The 20074-nt window shown below is 46.6% G+C and overlaps 1 protein-coding gene across 1 annotated transcript in view; it reads right to left on the bottom strand.

Moving 5' to 3' along the window:
• Positions 1–1511: 1511 nt before the first annotated feature.
• The window catches only part of magixb (MAGI family member, X-linked b), a 31051-nt gene continuing 12488 nt past the window's right edge, over positions 1512–20074 (bottom strand). The window contains exons 4-17 of the mRNA XM_076166901.1: positions 17416–17535; positions 16202–16372; positions 14564–14759; positions 14323–14393; positions 13222–13383; positions 12124–12637; positions 11421–11976; positions 11110–11173; positions 10592–11005; positions 6153–6353; positions 5951–6027; positions 5720–5866; positions 5473–5611; positions 1512–4595 (exon numbers count right to left, since the gene is read on the bottom strand). Coding sequence (XP_076023016.1) covers positions 3319–4595; positions 5473–5611; positions 5720–5866; positions 5951–6027; positions 6153–6353; positions 10592–11005; positions 11110–11173; positions 11421–11976; positions 12124–12637; positions 13222–13383; positions 14323–14393; positions 14564–14759; positions 16202–16372; positions 17416–17535 — 4109 coding nt within the window. The 3' untranslated portion in view covers positions 1512–3318. The remainder of the gene's footprint in view (positions 4596–5472; positions 5612–5719; positions 5867–5950; positions 6028–6152; positions 6354–10591; positions 11006–11109; positions 11174–11420; positions 11977–12123; positions 12638–13221; positions 13384–14322; positions 14394–14563; positions 14760–16201; positions 16373–17415; positions 17536–20074) is intronic.

The raw sequence follows: 20074 nt of genomic DNA, 5'->3' as shown, positions 1-20074 counted from the left end.
AAGTTCAGAGTCGATGAAGCGTCAACTTCCGCTTGGTGCCTTCAAAATAAAATACACACGAATGACAAATTGGTTTTGCGTGTTGCCACGTCACAACAGGTGGACAGGAGTTCGCTCTATGTCCACAACCTCAAGTACTGTTTTAAAGAACAGTTTTTACATATTTGTACTGGAAACATCCAAATTGTATCTAATATTAATATTAATTAGGTATCTAATATTAACAATAATTATGAATCTAATATTAATATTAATTAAGTATATAATAACAACAATAATAATAATAATAATAATAATAATAATTATGATAATAATAATAATACATACATACATACATACATACATACATACATACATACATACATACATACATACATACATACATACTCAACATTCACAATTCTATTCTATAAAAATAATTATCTTTCATTGAGGTATTAGTATTAATACCCTTCTTCTATTTTAGCACGACACTGAGAGCAAATAAAGGCTCTTAAATGAAAATCCAGTCATATTTTTCAGTAACATTTTTTATGACTTTTTTGTTGCTTGACAGCTGTAAAATTAATCTTACATTTGTAGACACTTTGTACTGTGGCGCTGCACTCAGAGAGCTTTCTATTTTATAAATGCCCTATAATTTTGAAGGTACAGTCGCAAACAGACTTGTGTGTATGTATTTAGCTTCACGCAGCTCAGAAGCCCTGTTGAGCTCTTAAAGGACAGAGATGCTACAGTGACTAAGATGCACTGTGTGGCCTCTAACAGTGTATTTAAATGTTTTATGAGCATACTTGTGCGTGGCTGATTTCTAAAGCTTGATTGGAGATATGTGTGAGTAATTTGTCTCTTCCTGACTGGAAGGAGTCTAGCTGATTTGGGAGCAGCTGTTGTTTCTGCTGTGATATTTCAGTCTGAGGGAGCGGAGTTGAACAGAAGGATGAGGCTTAGTACAATATGAGGAGAAAAAAGAGGCCTCGGAGCAATGTTATTTTTAGTGACATTACTTAAGTGCTCATATCTGAACTAGGAGGCGATGCACATAAAAGCCCCCCAACCCTCCCTCCCTCCTCTGCGATGTCACACAGGTGATACACTAATATTAGACTGAGCTCACACAGGAAAATGGGAAATCCATGTTGTCACAAAGAGCAGGTTGAATAATTGATCTGTTGAAGTGTTAATCAGTTCCTTCCTCTCTCTATGGAGCTTATTCGTCTGCAAATGATTGTTAATCATTATTACTATTACAATACTTTCTAATTGTAAGATTAATTAATTCTTTCTGAATAAACAATTTGGTTACATACACTTTAAGACTCTCTCTTTCTCTCTCTCTCTCTCTCTCTCACTCACACACGCACACACACTTGCCTCTGGCCAAATCCAACAGATCTCTCCAAAAAAACGCACAATGTTGCTGCCATCTACTGTTCATTCTTTCACTTCTTTCTCTCCAGCAATGAGCTACAAGAAAAAGATGCACAACGGCTGTAAAACATCACTTCATTAGTTTATTTGCAGTTTTATTAGAATTTGTTTACAGTTTCGCTATAGATCTTGTTTCTGAAATGAAAATCTAAAAAAGGAACATTAGCAAATATTACAAAATAAGTCTCACATATAAGATACGTGGCTACACTGTATATATGCCATATACTGTTTGTATATCACATGTACGTATATTTAGTTCACCTCTCGGTTGGGGATGATACGGATGAGAGGAGTGACTTCACTTCAGGGCATCACAGCCTTCAGACAGATTATGAACTGCTAACTATGATCAAGGGGCCAACATCAACGCTGGCATAAAGAATCAACACAACACTGCAACATTAGATATGATATGGATCCACTCTGCGGTATGAAAATGGCAAGTGAAGTCACTCTGGAGACTTTCTTTCTCATGGCTTATCTAGAGCAAAGTTATCTGAAAACCTGAGTAGTTCGAAAAAGATAAGTTTCATAGAAAAATAACATCTCACAGTATCCACTCAGACGGGGTGGTTCCTGTTGTCTCCATAACAGAATGTAAAAAATGATAATCAAGAGTGGGCAAAACAAACCGATGTGCTATTTTGCTGTTTCTGATGCAACGCCCAGCTCAGAATTTTTCTTATCGATTTGACATTAAAGAAGGGCATCTTTTTTGGCATTCTTGAAATGACTAAAATCCCGTCCATCTCTCGATCACTGAACGCCTCGCAGAAAGGGTTTCACAGTAAGAAAAATCAGTGGTTAGGATAAAGTGGTTTATGTTACCAAGGCAACTGTACGTGGCACGATGGGCACAGCACGGACTGGAATCTAGATTGCGATTCTGTTCTGACCCCAGATAAACAACAGTAACAGTTTGTGAAATATACACACTTAATGCGTACTTTTGGCATCTTCTGCTCTCTTCTGCAGAGGGGCACAGAGGGGCACAGAGGGGCACAGAGGGGAGCGCCCTAATCCACTCTCAAGCAGCATGTGACCAAACATTCATCAACAGACAGGGCAGGTACAATATTCTTCTTAATCGTGTGTTTACACTTCTTCACGAAAGCTTTATACCATGTGTCACACAATGATAAATAATATGATTTGCTATCTGTTCCATTTAATATATAGATATAATATATTTATATATAGACTTACTATGATGTATTTGTAGAATTATACAAACTAGTGCCAGGCTCACGTAAATAGAATATTTACAGTACAAGTTTGACCTTTGATTCTCTACACATATTTACAGAGTATAGACTTTACACCTGCCGTCAAAAAGGGATTTGCATTAAACGTCATCATGAATTATCAGATACACGTAACAACAGGATTACAGTGTCTGTTTGTAGGGATCAAACAAACCCAACACCTCTTCCTCTCAGACCGGAGCTGGTGGTGCGGTGGATATGGATGGTTGATTGACAGCTGCGTTATTATTGCTCAGTATCTCCGTGAGGTATAAGTGCGTGTTTATGAAGTGTCTGTGTACATCATGGGGTACTTGGTGCTATCGTGTGTTAGACTGTAGGATGACATAAGAGGGTTTGGAAGTAGGTTACACCAAAGCGTCTGCAAAAAACCTTGTTGTCCTGGTAACGTATATCGCGAATGCTGCAAAAATAAAAGAGGCAGATGCAAGGTAAGGAGGGCGAGTGTTCAGTGTGAGAGCCACGTTATCAGCCAGAGGTCTGCTGTAAAAAAGGCACCAAAACTTCACACTGCTGTACTGTACATACTAAAGTGACCCGGAGGAAAAGTGTGTCGGCAACAGAGGACAGAATCTGGCCCAGGATCATTCAGCTGTTGCATGTCCTCCTTCTAGTTAAGTCACGAGACAGCACCTCCTCCTCCTCTTCTTCCTCCTCCTTCTTTCCACTCTGCAGGCAGCCTGTTTTCCTCTATGACCTCAGCCATTCTCTGCTGGCTGGGTGTGAGCCAGGGGCCCGGCGGTGCCACGGCCCTCCGCCTGGGCGCCTCGGCGGCGACCAGAGAGAAGCCTGAGATGCTGGCGGCGTCTGATTGGCTGCCTCCGGATTCTGATTCGTCGTCCACCAGCCGCTGCAGGGACTGCACGGAGGTGAGGAAGGAGAAGGGCTTCCTCTGCAACGGCCGATTCGGCGCGGCGAAACTCATCGAAGGCCCCCCAACGTACCCATTCTCTGTGTTGTACCTGTCCAGCAACTCAGTCTCCCCGTCTCTGGTCCCTCCCTCGTCTTCATTCCATCTCCAGTCCTGCTCTGCCACGCCCTCGCTCCCTTCATCTTCTTGCATCTCTCTGTACTTGGCCGCTATCTCCCAGTTGTCACGATCCTCCGCCCCCCACTTTTGTTTGGGTTGTGGCAGCCTTTGGTTAAGAATTGGAATGGGTAGTTTGACATCCTCTTCCCTCTCTTCGTCCACCTGCTCCTCCCCTTCTTCTTCCTCCTTCTGATCTGCCGTTTGCTCCTCTCGCTCCTCATCTTGCTCCGGCTCGTCAACCTGCGCACCCCTCGCCCTCTCTACACTCGCCCTTTCCTCATTCACTATTTCCTGCGCCCTTTCATCACTCACTCTCCTCTCCTCACTCACTCTCCCCTCTCCCACCGTCTCCTCGCCCACTCTCTCCTCGCCCACTCTCTCCTCGCCCACTCTCTCCTCGCCCACTCGCTCCTTGCCCACTCGCTCCTTGCCCACCTTCTCCTTGCTCTTCTTTCTCCTCTCTTTGCTTCTCCTCCTCCCTCTCTCCTTTTTCCTGCCCCTCTCTGTCGCTCTCCCCGTGTCACTACCGTCAGGACTCCTGAGGGCCTCTCTGGGTAAACTCTTCGACCTCTTCTTACTCCTCCTCCTCCTGCTGCTGCCCCGGCTTGCCCGAGACCCCTCCCTTCGCCCGCCACCCCGGCTCTCAGGCTCAGATTTGGGGCTTTGCACCCTCGAGCGTCTCTCTCCCGACAAGCTCTGTCTTTTCCTCCTCCTCTCCTCCCCTTTCCTCTTCTCCCGTCCGTCCGAAGACCTGCTCCTCCTCGTCTGCCTGGAGCTGCGCCCCCTCCGCTTGCTCGGGTCTACTGCAGCCAAACCCTGCTCCTCGGGGTGCAGGAGGGAGGGGGAGGTGACTCGGTGCTTACGGCCTAGACGCACAACGTGGGAGGAGAATAAAAGCGGCAGGTGAGACAGAGGAGGAACATTACGTCATCAGATATTAAATGGTTTTGAGGTTGAGTTTCTATTTCAATACAACCTTCAGATAACCTTTGAATAAAAACACAACACAGATCTCATTATCAGGACATAATAGAGCCTCTACGTAAATGTGTTGGTGAAAGTTGGTGATGGTTGTTTCGGGGCTTAAAATCAACATAATCTAACAATCGTGACGTCACATGATGTTTCCCAGTTTCATTTAACAGACAGACAACAGCGGCGAGTGAGAAGAAGAACGTAGAGAAGCAGAAAATGAGGAGAACTAACAGGAACCATTACCAACCGCGTATTCTCTGTCCGTCCAATGACATAGAAGCAGGGCTCGCCTAGCTTGGAGTTGGTCATACACAGAGACAAGCTGGAGAGCTCCACTGAGAGGAGGAGGAGGAGGAGAGGAAGAGGCAAAAGGAGGAAGAAAGGAGGGGGTGAAAAGGAGGAAGTGGAGGAAAGTGTGGAGGAGGAAATGAAGTGAAAAAGGGGGGAAATGAAAAGTGTAAAAGTAAAAGGAACAGGAATGCGGATGCAACAGAGTGGGGAAAACACCAGAGAAGAAGAGAGAAAGTGAAACGTTAAGAGTTTATTTTTGGGTTAGAATCACACAGAACAATGTAAATCACACCCCAAAGAACGCGGCGCTGCAGAGGTGTAGAGTTTCCCTGCTTTTTCCATCTCATTTTAACACGTTTTGTATCATCTTGTGGGTTCCCGCTCAGACACGCGGCTGGGACGACATGCTGGAACGTTTCCCATCAGCCACCCCCCTCTCTCCTATCCCCCTCAACCCCCTCCCCTACTGCCTCTCACCATAATCAGGCACGTAGCCGTTTCCTCTCTTGAGGACCAGGTGGATGCGGTGGCCCCCCCTGCGGATCTGATCCACCGCCTGGCTGTGTGTCATCCCCGCCGTGCTGTCTCCGTTTATCTCCACCAGCTGATCGCTCACCTGTAACCACGACAACAACAAGAGATTGGGGCAAGATTAAACTCCGTCATGGCACCGCGTACAGGAGACGCGGACAAATCTCTGTGCCTGTCGTCAAATCCAACTGGCCTGCATTTTCTGGCTGCGTGAGGCCGGCCCCCCCTCCATCAGAGCCAGGACGTAGAGGCCCATGTTGTACTCGCTGCCCCCGCGGAGGCTGAAGCCGAAACCCGAGTGGCCGCGGTCCAGATCCACGCTGTAATACCTGGAATCGCGCTGAGAGACGAGGGGAGGAGGAGGATGAGAGACCGGTTGGCAGAGAAAAGTCAAAATCGCGTCTGATAATGGCTCTGCCCTCACCTTCGGCCGTGACCTATGACCTTTCTTGCTCCGGTGACCAGGGTCATATTCATTTGTCTCAGAAAGGGTTGAAGTATCTAGAACAGATGACGATGAAGGTCAGATTATCATCTGTCAGAGTGTGGGTGTATTTGTAAGCGTGTGTGCGCCTGTGTGTGTGTGTGTGTGTGTGTGTGTGTGTGTGTGTGCCCTCTGTGCATACAGGTGCTGGGTCGCGGGACGATGGTGAGGCGCAGAGAGTTTCCTGCCCGGCGAAGGATCTGGGCGAGCTCCCGGTGAGGCAGGTTCACCACCGAGCGTCCCTCCACCGCCTCCAAGCGGTCGCCCGGGCGGATCTGGCCGCTCTTGGCTGCCGGGCTGCCTCGCCGCACCGTCACAAAGCGGTGAGGAAGGAGCGAGGCGGCTGACGAGAACAAGATGAAGAAGAAGAAGAACACACACACACACACACACAACAAATTACTCACTGCCAACTTTGGTTTGAGTCGAGGGAGAAGCTGCAGCTGGACGAGGAGCGAAGAATAAACAGAGTCAAATGTAAATAAATGTTACAGATTTATTAGACTGGAGTACGAGCCAGAAAAGATTGAAACAAGCTGTAATTAAACTTTGGATTGTTTTTGGCAGAGCTGGCATCATAAATAACTTCCCACCGTCGCCTTTCTCTCCAACACCTCCCCCCACCTCCGTCTCCTTGAAACACTCTCCTCTCCTCCTTCATCTCTCCATCTATCAAGGTATCTCTCTCTCCACTGACACGCCGGGAAACGTCTGTCCACTGTTCATTGATTTGTCTTTCTCCTCAAGAGCAAAGTGTCACGGAACACAAGCTTTTCTGCTTTATGTCCTCCTCGAGCCAGACATTAGATATTTACACTCGGGTTTGATTGCTCAGCTCATCTACAGCCTCCAATCTGGCAGACTGTTCCGCATTAGTATGCCACACAACACCGCAGCACATAAACACTCACACACACACACACTCGCACACATGCGCGCACGCTGCTTAGTTGGTTGTGTTGACGCCACAGTTTTTCCTCCTCTGTAGAAGATGCAGTTCATCTTCTCCTGGCAGCTTTACTGCTCACACCCAAACACACACCGAGCACTCTTAATGAGCTAATGCACTGCATGCAGGAGTGTGTAGCAGAGATCCTGTGCGCTGTGTGTGGGTTTAAGTCACACACAGCGTTTTGAATGAAGTAGCTGAAGCACTAAAGTCACGGTTTCTTATCGATGATGTCATAGGGCAATCTGACACGGGGAATAGAATTTGGGACTTATCAGGAGGAAAGAAGGAAAAGAAAGAAAAGAAGGAAGGAAAGACAAGAAATACTGAATGGAAAATGTGAAAGTAACTTGGCAACTGCAGCCAAAGAGCAGCCAGGAGATGAATTTGCTCAATCAGTCACTCGCCTTAAGTGACCAAGCCTGCAAGGCTTTCAGCTCAATGTGTGCCAATGACTACTAGTCTCTCTCCCTCTCTCTCTCTCTCTCTCTCTCTCTCTCTCCCTCCCTGACCCCTCTCTCCTGTGCTTTGGTGACAGCTGGACCCTCCACTGAGAGTGTGTTTATGTAACCCCCGCGAGGCAGAATAAACTTTTGGAGGCTCGTTCCAGATTCCTCAGATTAACGTTGTTGTAGCAGCGCGGATTGGGAGGCTGAGTACGACCCCAGCTGCAGGCTTCAGTCCAATTTGGACAAAATAATCCTGTTTTTTGAAGGTACATCCTCTAATTCAGATCTGACAGACACTATCTAATCTGGGCCTAATCTGGGTGACCCAGGCACAAATGGCAATCAGGACAAATAAAAGCCAAGGCAGTTTTGCAAAATAGTCTCTGCTGATGCATAATACATTAGTGATACAACGCCCGTCGCCACCTCTCATGCTCATCACACTCTGGACCACTGCACACAAATGCACACACACACACACACAGGGGGAGACACACAGATGAAGTCATCATGCACATATCTACTAACAACACACACACACACACACACACACACACACACACACACACACATCCACACGGGCTGCTTTGCATCCTGCCGTCTCTTCCTCCGGCTCTCCGTGTTCCTGTGTCCAGAGTAATCCCGCTGCAGTGAGCCCAGCGGCCAGTCAGCTCTGAAGCTACCGCCGATCGCCCGCTCAGCAGTAGTAGCAGCCCCCCTCCTCACCATCATATCCCCCCCAGCCCCCCCCCCCCCCCCCCCCCATCTGCAGCCCAGATGCATCAGCCCGGTGCAGACAGAAGCTTTGCTGCCTGCATCGCCTCTGTCAGAACTCTGTCTGTCAGCAAGATCTTCATATTGCAATTTAGTTCATGCGGATCTCAGCACTGCTCAACGCTGTCCATTAAATTCCATTAATGTCAGAGCGTGTGTCACACATGCACACTAATGGCTCTAATGCACATCCATCCTCCGAATCGCCGCACGACACTCAGGAGTCAAGCTGGGGTCAGTCGCTCTCATCTGTTGCTGTCCCTGCAATCGTCAGCCATTCTCAACTGTAAACACTCACTCTCCATCTATAGGGACACCGTCAGAGATAAACTATGAGAACAGGCGTGTTGTTAGAGTGAACGGCACAACAGACGCATCAGATCCGACAAACTTCACACGGAGACACAAAAAAGCTCACACGCAGAGCTGAAACGCTCTCTACCCTGCCTGAACAATGAATGAAATCAATCAAAAATCAATCAATCAAAATCAATAATTACGTTTGGACTCCTTCACAGTTTTCAAAGCAGACTGTAGTCTCTCCAGCATGGCTCTCTGTCTCTGATTAGCATGCAGCTAAAGACAAAAATCCACAAAATCCCTGTGAGCTGCGAGGTGATGAAATTCACATGGAACCGGCTGGTGGAAACGAGAGCTAAAGCAGGTTTGTTGCTCCTCTCTGGGCTTTCCTCTGTTGCTCCTCTGCAAGGGAAATGTGGAGTGTAGCATTTCTATGAAGCATCCACAGAGAGGTGGATAGAGCGAGCGGTAGGTGGGAGGTGGAGGGAGGGAGGGAGAAAAAGAGAGAGGGAGAGAGAGAGAGGGAGAGAGCGAGAGAGTTTTAATCTTTTGAAATCAGACTGGATGCTTCTGCTGCAGAGTGAAGAGGTGATGGGGGAGAGAAAGAACGGGAGGAGAGAATGAGGTAGATGAGAAAGACATGACATGAGTGAAATGCAGGGGAGAATATAAGGAGATGAAAATGGGGTTTGGGTGGTGGTGGGGGGGGGTCTGCACTGCAGAGAAAGGTGCACCCTACAACCTTAATCTGCCGATGACAACATCAGCGTGTGTTCGCTCAGCCCATAAAGCAAATTGAACTGCATCAAAATGGAACAGAGGGCAGCCAAAGCAGGCCGGCAGCAGGGAAGAGAGGAGGAGAGGAGGAGAGGAGGAGAGGAGGAGAGGAGGAGAGGAAGAGCGACTCATACATCACAGGGACGCTGCAGTTAACCTGCATTAAGCAAGCTCCACACTATAAGCTAATACGGCTCAGATGGGTTCGCTTCCCAGAGAGGCACGATCATTGTTCTGATGCAACCACAGACACACACACACGTCCTCTCACACAGAGCACATAGCATTCACACACACACACACACACACACACACACACACACACACACACTGTATGCTGGCACACTGTACCAAACCAGGTAGTGACATGAGGACCAACTCACATTCATCTTTCACACACATGTATGCATACACACACAATTACATGATAGTATAGAATCTTCTACTACTACTATTACTACTACTACTACTACTAATAATATATATTACACATTAGTAAAAGTATTAGTAATATCATTAATGGAATTTACAGAATATTTAACCATAGTTTTTTCACTTACATTGTTATTTTAAATATCTACTGCTGTTACTATGTGTACTTCTACTTTAAACATTGTCCCTTTAACTGTCTTAACTCCGATCTAAATGGTATGCAATATTCAATAAGGACAATCATTCACAAAAAGGCCAACTTGCTTCCTGCTAAATGAATATTAGCTCAAACATTTGCCAAGCACCACTAAAGGACTCCATAACTTAATCAGACGAGCGATAACATTTTGATGACTAATGATCGAGGCCAAAGCTCTGCGTCATCACAGGAGAGCACAGGTGGGACTAATAAAGGCTAACGAGGACGCAGGTGCAGGCAGGATTAACTAATTTGGTGTCAGCAGCCAAAAACGTACCAGCGATAACCAAACGGCAATTGACAACAGTAACCAAGACAACCTTCCCTTCAAAGACACAACAAACCAACATGTGAACAAAACACTTGACAGGACAATGACTGATGACTCATCGTGACTCACCCAGTGGCACGCGGCCATGGTGCCTGTTTTTTAATCTGCAATTACCTAATGGAGCGTCTGTTCACAAGAGCGTCCAAATGGAAACTCGTCTCTGGGCAGGTAACCAAACTGTCGGGGCTGCTGTGCCATAAAGTAAACTAAAGCTACCTGATGCCAGTCTGGTTAGAACATCAGCTGTTCAAATCCACAGCAATGTTTAGATGAGGTAGAGGATCGAGACAGCTGCAACATTTAAAGCACTTGTGGTAATAACATGGAGACAATATTACATGAACATGGACGTCTCCATCTTCGCACTGACCTTTGGTATTCTCCACATCCTGCGAGGCGATAACAAACCCGAAACCTTCTCCTGGCTTCCTCCTCAGCTCCACCTCGAACCCTCTGTACTGCCGCGTCCATTCGGCACCTGGCATTTCCTGCACTGCCTCAGCAACTGTGCCTCCAAGCCCCTCGTCCTCCAGGCCCGTGTTGAGCCAGTCCCTGGGCTCCATGGTTAAAGTCACCGGGATTGATTCCAAGAAGCTGGTGCTCTGGACCAGCGAGGAATGTGTCAGAGCCGGGGAGGTGGGCGCGCTAAAGGAGGTACGGGGCAGAGGCAGCGCGTCTAGGGGCACAAAGAGGTCGTCTGAGGCAACAGGTGGAGGAGGAGGGTGGAGGAGAGGCGACGGGAGTCTCCGGACAGAGCCAGGAGAGACACTTGAATGATAGATGCCTGATGATGAGAAAGTAAAGGACTGTGAGATGGATTTAGCCAGGGAAATGAACATGGCTGTCAGTTACCAAACTAACTAACAGCAAAAGTGCAGAATCATTCACCTCCTCTGTAAACCAATAAGATGACTTCTCCATGTTTGGTGTGTTCCTGGAGAATCTTTTGTACCTGTGAACACAGCATGTTGTATGCAATACCACATAGCAACAGTAGGTGGAGATAATGCACGGCAAAAGGCTGTAATGCCCCAATAAGGACAAGAAGAAGAAGACTGAATTATGGATGTAAATAATGCAGGTTTAAAAACTTTCAAAAATGGCTTTAATGGACTGAAAGTGTTTGTTATTGAGTAAAGATACACACACACACACACATAGTATCTTTAACATTACTTCTCCTCTAAATCCCCCATTACCTGTGCACAGCTCAGGGTCTGGACATCAGCGCCATTGATTTTGACAATGGAATCGCCTGGTTGGAGGGAGTTGCACTGCTTCCTGTCCCAGATCCTCTTCACCACAGTCACCTTTCCCCCCAGGCTCCCAGCCATCACGGAGAAGCCGAGGCCTCTGTCTCCATCACTCTGAGCCAAAGCCACCGGCACCAACTCCCCTCCGCTAAAGCCACCAAACCCACTGCCCACGCTCATCGCCCCTGGGGACGACATGCTGCTGGGGCTAGCAGTGGGGCTGGGGTTGCTATGGAAACCATTGAAGCTGTGGTGATGCGGGCTGTCGGGGGTCAGGGGAGGTCTGTGGTGGGAGGTCTGCGGTTTATAGAGGCGCGGGTGAGTACTTCGAGGGCCACCGGAGGAGGACGAGGGCCTCCTGGGGGACTGAGGAACAGGCAGCCGGGACCCTGGCAGGGTGCAGGTGGACAGGTCACTCTCTGATGACTTGGACGTGCCGTAGCGTAAAGGATGAGACGGTGCAGAGAGGGAGTTATTGTTGTGATTGCGGATCATTGATGCCCTGATGAGGAAGGAGAGAGGATAGGATCATAACTGAGGGGAAAATCAAGCAAATAGATCAAATCTGAAATTATATTTTCACGCTAAAACAAGATAATGGAATCTTTGCTGCCCTCTATCTCTTTCAATGAGAACTTGCAGGCTGTACCTGTGTGAGCCGATGGCAGAAACAACCTCACTGTCACTCTGACTGGCCAGGTTTGCGTCGAGCGACTGCAGTCTGGCTAAGCTCCTCAGCGACCGAGGGGGCCGCACGGGGGGCGAGGAGCCCGTGTTGCTTGTACTCGAGCGTCTGTAGGGGGGCGGCTGCCTCGGGTTAAAAGTAGTGGCGTTTCCATTGGCGTCTAGTGTCAACTCTGCTTCCATGTAGCTCCTGTCGCCGTGGACCCCGTTGAGGTTAAGGTGCTGGGTGTAGGGAGTGGGTGTGGGGAGGCGAGGTAGGTGCTGGTAAAGAGGCTGAGGCTGGGTGGTAGTGGGTAGTAGGATGGGATCGAGTAGTCTAGGCTGCTTGGTACAACCATCGGGGTTGTAGAGCATCGGATACCCCCGTCTGACCTCTACGTCCACACTGTGGCCCACAGGAACCGACTTGAGCATCTCTACCACCTCTTTGTGCGACACGCCCAACACACACACGTCATCGATGTACACCAGGAGGTCGGCTATCAAAGCAAAACTACAAGAATCAATACAACACTATAACATTATACATTAGCAGTGCCCTTATTTGTCGGATGGAAGTTTGAACATTAAACTTTTAAGGTGTTTTCATTTGCAATTGTCAACGATTGTCACTTGGTCCTGATTCAGCAATCAAGAACAAATGAGTAGTGTAGTTTAAAATGAAACTGCCTCGGTGTGTTTCATGTGGGTGTGGACTAATCTTACCGACTAATCCCTTAAACCAGCCTATTAACAGATATGAACTAGATTCATCCCTGCAGAGACAGCTTGATAATATCTGCCTGTGTGAGTGTGTGTGTGTGTGTGTGTGTGTCTACCACTGCATATGCACATGTTATGATAGCTGGATTATGGTGTGCTATCTGTATGGATTAAGGGCTGATTGTGATATACTCTCGCTGTGGGAGATCAGAAAAGTTTAATCCCAAAGAGAGGAAGCAGAGTGAACACGAATAGATGGATGGATGGAGATTCTGTATGTGTGCGCATGTGTGTGTGTGTGTTACTTCTCAGCTTCAGTCAATATGTAAACTTCCCATGCAGTAATGGTCCTTTTCTTTACCTGTTTTGAGGGCAGAGGGTCCATTCTCAGTCACACTGTAGACCTGGAGGAACTCTTGAGGACGGCTGCCTCCAACAATATTAAAACCAAACCCTCTGGATCCCTTGGTTATGTGTGTGTGCACCGGGTATCCCATGAGATCAACAGGCTGATCTGTGAACCCTGGTAGTCATAGAAATGTGCAGAAATAGAGAGAAAGACAAAGTGGAAAAGTCCCAAAAGGCAGTAAGTAAACAGATTTGATCACCGTAGAGAGTGACGCATATGAACACGTATGGTCTTGTGTGTTTTACGCGTCGATATGATTCAAAGTGACAGGTTTTAGGAGTGAGGGGAGAGAGAGTCACAACACTGCAAACCAGTTGCCAGATGGCACTTAATGTGAATAAATAAACGCATACAAATCGAAACAAAGCCTTTGATGGAAATAGCAACGTAAAAAGTAGAATTCATTACAAAGGGCTGACTGTGTCCTTAAACCCAGTAACCTCATCCCTACTCAGCACTGTGACCTGTAAATCATTACACTATCATTATGAAATGTTTAAATGAGTGACAAGTACTTCCGTTTATCTGAATGTTTCATGATGGATGTATAAAGGAGGTAGAGTGGATTGCTGTTGTAACAGATTCTACTGGAATGTTTTCAAAGGCATGTACGAGGCTATAATGGTGGTTACATTGCCATCTGCTGGCTAGAGGGGTGATCTGCAACTTGTAACAGAAACACTTGGATCACAGCTTTGTGACAAATAAATCAGGTCTCCTCCAGTTTGCGATCACTCATAAAAGACAAACATCTGAAACAGGCCTTGTTCTTCTATCATATGCCCGCGATGGAAATGAGTTGTCGGTCATGTGCCGTCCATATGTTGGCCCTGGCTGTGTTTGTCAGTAAGTCTGGGTCTTTGCCAGCCGTTCCAGGTTTCGACGTTAATCACTCTGTTCAACTACAAAGCTCACTCCATCTCATTTGAGTCTATTAACAAGCTGGCTGTGTCTGTTACTTCCTCTCTTGACAAGTATGTAGCCTCTGTTAGGCTGTAAAATGCTTCACCAATGTTCCTATAATTATAGGGGAGGGGGGACAAAAGGGCTCACATTCATTTCTGTAGACGGTCTCCCTGCTCGAGGCTCGACGACTCTGCCAGCTGGTCCTTTTCGGAATAGGACTTGGGAGAGACAAAGGGGACAGCGAAAGAAAAGGCAGTAATGGAGATATTGTGTGACGTTACTGGCATTTCAATTCTACTCTCAAAACACCACAGAAAATAGAAAGATCAGCCTGCCTGCCATTAATAATCATGGGAAGTCTGCATCGTATTTATCAAATGTCACTCACTCTGTGTAAAGAGACTCTCCTGGGTCACTGAAGGCCTGCTCCCAGTGGTCAGGTGTCACACTCCTCAGCCTGGCAACGCCTCTGCTGCCAATAATGCCATTCTGTGTGGCAGTGCCATTCCCCCTACTGGAACTCCGCGGACGGCCGGGCGACCGGTGACCAGGAGGGACGCTACTGCTGACGCCGACAGAGCCTCCTGTAATAAGGGAGAATTAAAAATGAGACTATTGAAAAGTAATACATTATTGATAGAGTACAGTAGGCGAGAAAAAAAGGTTTCCCTTCAATCTGAACCGGGCGTAATGACCTGATGCCAGAAAGCCCTGAGGTCAGCATCTTGGCTGGCTTCGTCCTCCCTCAAAGGAGGCGGTGTGTGTGTGTGTGACTTTGCATCCCATATGACCGGGCGAAGGAAAATAAGCATTTTCCCTTTGCCTGGCTGTCCTTGTAGCTGTCCTTCAGCTTTGAGCTCTGGCATGAATCTGAGAGACACAACGCGACACAGGCGTCCACACTCCTGCTACTCACAACTAGAGCTGCCAAACCCAGCCACCCACACAGTATCACTTCAGAAGATGACTCAGCAGAGGTCAGATTGTTGGACTGATCACTGAAACTCCACCTTGCATGCGTTCACACCCCCACCAGGCCGGGCTTCCTGCTGCCCTGCCTGCCTTGTTTGGAGCACGTCTACGCCTTTTTGGATCTCTGCCTGCCTGTGTTTCTCACTCCCTCCCTCCCTGCTCCATTATCTGCTCCCTCTCTTATCGTTTTTTACCATACCGGCACCCTGCCTCCACTCTCATCTTCCTACCTGTATCCATCACCCTGCAGCCCTGCTTGCGCCAAACCCTGCCTCACTCACAGCTTGGCTTTAATCTCATATATGCCTTCGACCCAGCTGCTACGTTCTAGTTTCCCTAGAGCAAAGTCCAAAAATGCTCTTGCTATTAATCGTTCAGACTGGTTGGATTGATAAAAGATTCCTTGAGTGAAACACAAGCAGCGATTTCAATTTTGGTAATGAGAAAGTGCATCTATGTAGTAAGTATAAGGCTGTGTACTGGATTTATCACTTCTATAGTCAATTCATTCTGGAGAACATAATGACCTTATACGGCAATTAGTGTTACAGAAACTTTGTTTTCTCGTCCCATGACTGCCTCACTTTTTGCCGCAGCTCGCTTCCTGCACCCTTGCCTATCGCCTTACATCCTTGCTTACTTTGCCCTCAGGCAGCCTGACCTTCCTCTGGAGGTTATGCGCCAATCGATGAGGCCACAGCCCCACTCAGAGTCCAGAGCATACTAATCATGCTGAAGATTGATTCATTTGGGTATCAGAGACTGTAGCTACAAATCGAGGCACAATGCAGTATTTAGCTCCTTGCTGCTGTACTTGTGCTGTTTAACATTTCTATTCATTTACTACTGTCACTATATCACAGGATCTAGAGCTATAAAAAGGTGCCCAGTAACTCTGTGATAATCTATGACAGTAACATCAGCATAGGACCACTTATAACCTATCCTACTTAACAACACCACAACAACATTACTGCACATGCTTTGCCTTCTAATTTACATGAAAGACTTTGCAGCCCTTGCAGTCATATCGACTATTTTCAGTGACACTTGCCTGACAGTCCCGAGTCGTCCTCGCTGATCTCCTCCTCTGCAGTCTTCTCCAGGTTGCTGAGCGATTTGCTGCGTGTGCGGAAGTTTCGGAGCAGGTTGCGGTGTTCCTGGTAGGTGATGGGGGGGCTCTCTGGGCTGATGTGAACTGGCCGAGGCGTGCCGTAGTAATTCCCTGAGATACATTAACGGATCAGATCGAGAGAAACAAATCTTGCCTGGAGAAATGAAATAGTAGTAAGCATATCACACTGTATGCAAAGAGGTATTACAGTATACAGCACATACACATACCAGAATTGGTACCATTACTGTGTTAGCCAGGTTCTGTATCATAAATATAATACATTGACGTAAATCTATAGGTGATTCTTAAACATATGCAGTCCCCATGGACAAACAGTATGTTATTCCGTTTCAATTTGACACAATCTCATGAGGTAAACATATATTATTCAGGAGCAGGGCACACTTATGTCCGATTTGGCACAATCAACATACTACATGTCTATGAGTGTGTGCATTATGTATCCCCTGGGATCGTCTATATATATTCTATATCTTCAGCTCCATAATCTGCTTGGAAGAAATTGAATTACTTCCACGGCTCCATGTGGCTCATGCCGCCCCAAATGTGTTGCGGGGCAAACATTAGATTACCGAACTCAGAAACAAGGTCACCAGCCGTCATCGTTTACAGCCATTTCTGCAGGCTACTGCATCCATGTTGCCGCTGATTCCCCTGATTGCTTTACTGAAGCAATGTGTCTGTCAATGTCACTTGTAAGGCGGGATGAGACTGACATTTATTGCTCCCATTAAACTCATAAATTATAGATGCTAATGTGTTGGAGCTTTTTAATCAGAGGCAGAATGCTGACCCGTATAGGGGAGGAGTCTGCTGGGTAGATGGGCGCTATGCAACACCTGATTGCATTAATATGTATAAAGTGACAGCCTTCCAACTGACTGTCCTCCTTTAATAAAGCACGAGTATCAATCATCACAACAAAAACCGTAAATAAATGTTCCAACTCTGTATGTAAGATTTTAGCCTGTGCACCAAATAAATATCTAATCAGATTTTTTCACGTATATACACAAAGGGGGGATGGATAGCCTTTAACACACAGTACTCAGACATCACCTTAGGATAAACACATCAATTAAATCTCATAGAGAAACACATTAGTCCAGGTACATGGACTGTTTCCTCACCTTTGAACTTGCCACTCTCAAGCAGCGCTCCCGACTCCTCCAGGGAGAAAAACTCCTTGATAGAGACAAAGTTGTAGTCGACCCCTGAGATTTCTCCTTCTCTGGGCGGCCTGGTTGTACCTTGTAGAGGGAGACAGCAGAAAATATAACGTCATGACTGCAAGGATAGAAATAGCTCAAAGTGTAGCGTGAAGGGTATGGTGGCATTTAAAGAAGACCTATTCTTTTTATTAATACAGATTTATGTACATTTGATTATCACAAGTCTTCTTAATGACATTTTGGTCTTAAAATGTAACATTAACTCAGGGAACTACATAAATACAAAATAGTAAAGCATCCCATCAAAATGTAGTACTCTAACAACTGAAGGTTACATTTAACTGTGAAAATTATAAATGAACACACTCCAATAACAACAATTTGCCAGTATGAAAAGTATGATTATAATGATGGGGTTTTGCTAAGGCCTCTTTATTATTAACAGATCAATAAGAAGAGAATTTAAACATTAATGAAGTATTGGAAAAGTCTTAAAGTCTCTCTATCACCATTGCAAAGACGGAGCACTCGGATGATCAATCGTCTGTCTTCATAATTGATTCACATTGACCTTGGTCGGCCATTAGACGAGTGAGACCAAACCAGACCAGGAAAAAGCTCACATCTCATGGCAGGACCGCAGAGGTAAACCCCCACTGACTTGACTCAAACCATCAAAACCAGTAAATGCATGCACGGGCATGTGGTGTGAAGTATGTCACATTGAATTTCCATTCAAGTTAAATACTCTGGTGGAATAATCTGGTGGGATAATTAGAATTTTCACATTTAAACAATAGTGTTCCCCATCCTGACCTTGGAACAAGCAAATCCGTCCTGAGAAAAAAATGACACAGAGCCCAAACTAAAGCCGAATCTCCGTCCTTCTCATGGAAGGCCACGTGCGACCGTAGTAGCGGGGTTGGCAGGAGGGAGTCACGCCCAGTTACCCTATAAAACCTGTGATTAATGCGCTGCTGTCTTGGGTGCAGCTCCCGCGGCCACAATGACACACTCAGGACTGTAAGGACCATGCATACACACACACACACACACACACCACCAAAACAAACAACACAAATACGGGGTGGACATACATGCAAGTGGCGGCTTATCTCAATCAGACTGACCCCTTCTTTCTGTGGCACCAAGTGTGTTTACGGATATTGATCAGCGACAGACGATGAGGCTCTGTCTGTAATTAAGAATCTGATAACAAATTTCCTGATGACATGTGGCATGCACATAATTCCCCCCCCCCCCCCCCCCCCTCCCCCCGCCTCCCCCCCTCCCCTCAGGAAACACACTATCTCTTCAGCTGATGTGGCAGGAGGCAGGGATTCATTATCTATGCAGCCTCCTCTGAGATATATATGACATGTCAGTGGGGGGGCAGGATGGATTATTGACATCTTCTTCTTCCCTGCCTGTCCTCCCGTAGGCGCCACGCACGCGGATCCCCTGGGACAGGGTGAGATAGGGATCGAAGAGGTAATTACACAGAAGTCTGTATCAACACTGGGAGAAAGCTGTCTGTCAAGATGGAGGCACGCGAATAGCCAACAATGAATCCTACAGCTGAAAAGGCCAAAGACCGCCTGCCTGACAGCGCTGGAACATCCTCATACTCAGAATAAACTAAATGATGATGTTTCTTATCTCTGACTCACTCTGGAGACAATTACACAAGTCTTTTATGGAGGAGGCACAGCCAGCCTCCGAACAACGACTTTGGCTTTGATTCACCCAAGGGCGCATGAACAAACGATTATGGTTATTAAACAAATAATGAGGGGGATATTGGAAGTCTGGTTAAGGCCTGCAAACCCCCGAACACGGAACAAAATTTTAGAAATGAAGAGACGAAAAAGGACGATTTTCACATAGAAAACCCATTAATAAAAAGGTGTATTTTAAATGAATTGCACATACTGTATAGAGTTTGTTAATGCACTGACCTAGTCCCCATGGGAGCATCTGTCTCACTGTTAATGCATCTCCATTAGACTGCAGTCTGCCCCTCCTCCATTTTGGCACTGATAGACATTTGCTTTTAATTTAATTCCCCTTCTAGATTTCTAGATTATTGATACAGTGGCCTGCATTTACTTTACTCTGTCATGTCGTTCATTTCCATTTTTATGCACTGCCCTCTTGACTGAGCCTTTGTAATGATATTTCTTGTGTCCGTGCCAGCTTGAGCATCAGAGTGCTGCCTCTCATCAAACGCATACGTGGCTTGTGGTACTCTGTAAATAGCACAAAGCTGCTGTGCCACATCTTTGATCAAAAGAAGAAAAATGATCAGAATGAAGTCAAAGCAGGCATCTGTTCACGCTGGTTGCCACACTGCATAAAAACTCACACTATTAACACAAATCTAATTAGCTTTCCTGTGCCTCTGTGGCCGGTTAATCTTTATCTTAGCTGATCTGACGTCCAGGTTTAATTGTTCAGATTTGCCGACACAATAACAAAAGTGGAGTCTGAGGCTGGAGGAGGAACATGCATATGCTCCTGAAGGGGGCCACAATGAGCTGCTTATGAAAACCTCTTCAGCTTCAGGTTCCTGTCACATCAAGCACAGCTGCACCCTCCAGGGAAAACAACAAAAGGG

Source organism: Genypterus blacodes, unplaced genomic scaffold (genome assembly GCF_046128005.1).
Source record: "Genypterus blacodes isolate CSIRO-AG114 ecotype Tasmania unplaced genomic scaffold, CSIRO-AGI_Gbla_v1 ptg000156l_1, whole genome shotgun sequence".
Lineage (NCBI taxonomy): Eukaryota > Metazoa > Chordata > Actinopteri > Ophidiiformes > Ophidiidae > Genypterus > Genypterus blacodes.
The sequence above is the reverse complement of the archived record's forward strand: the minus strand, read 5'-3'. Positions and strand labels throughout refer to the sequence as shown.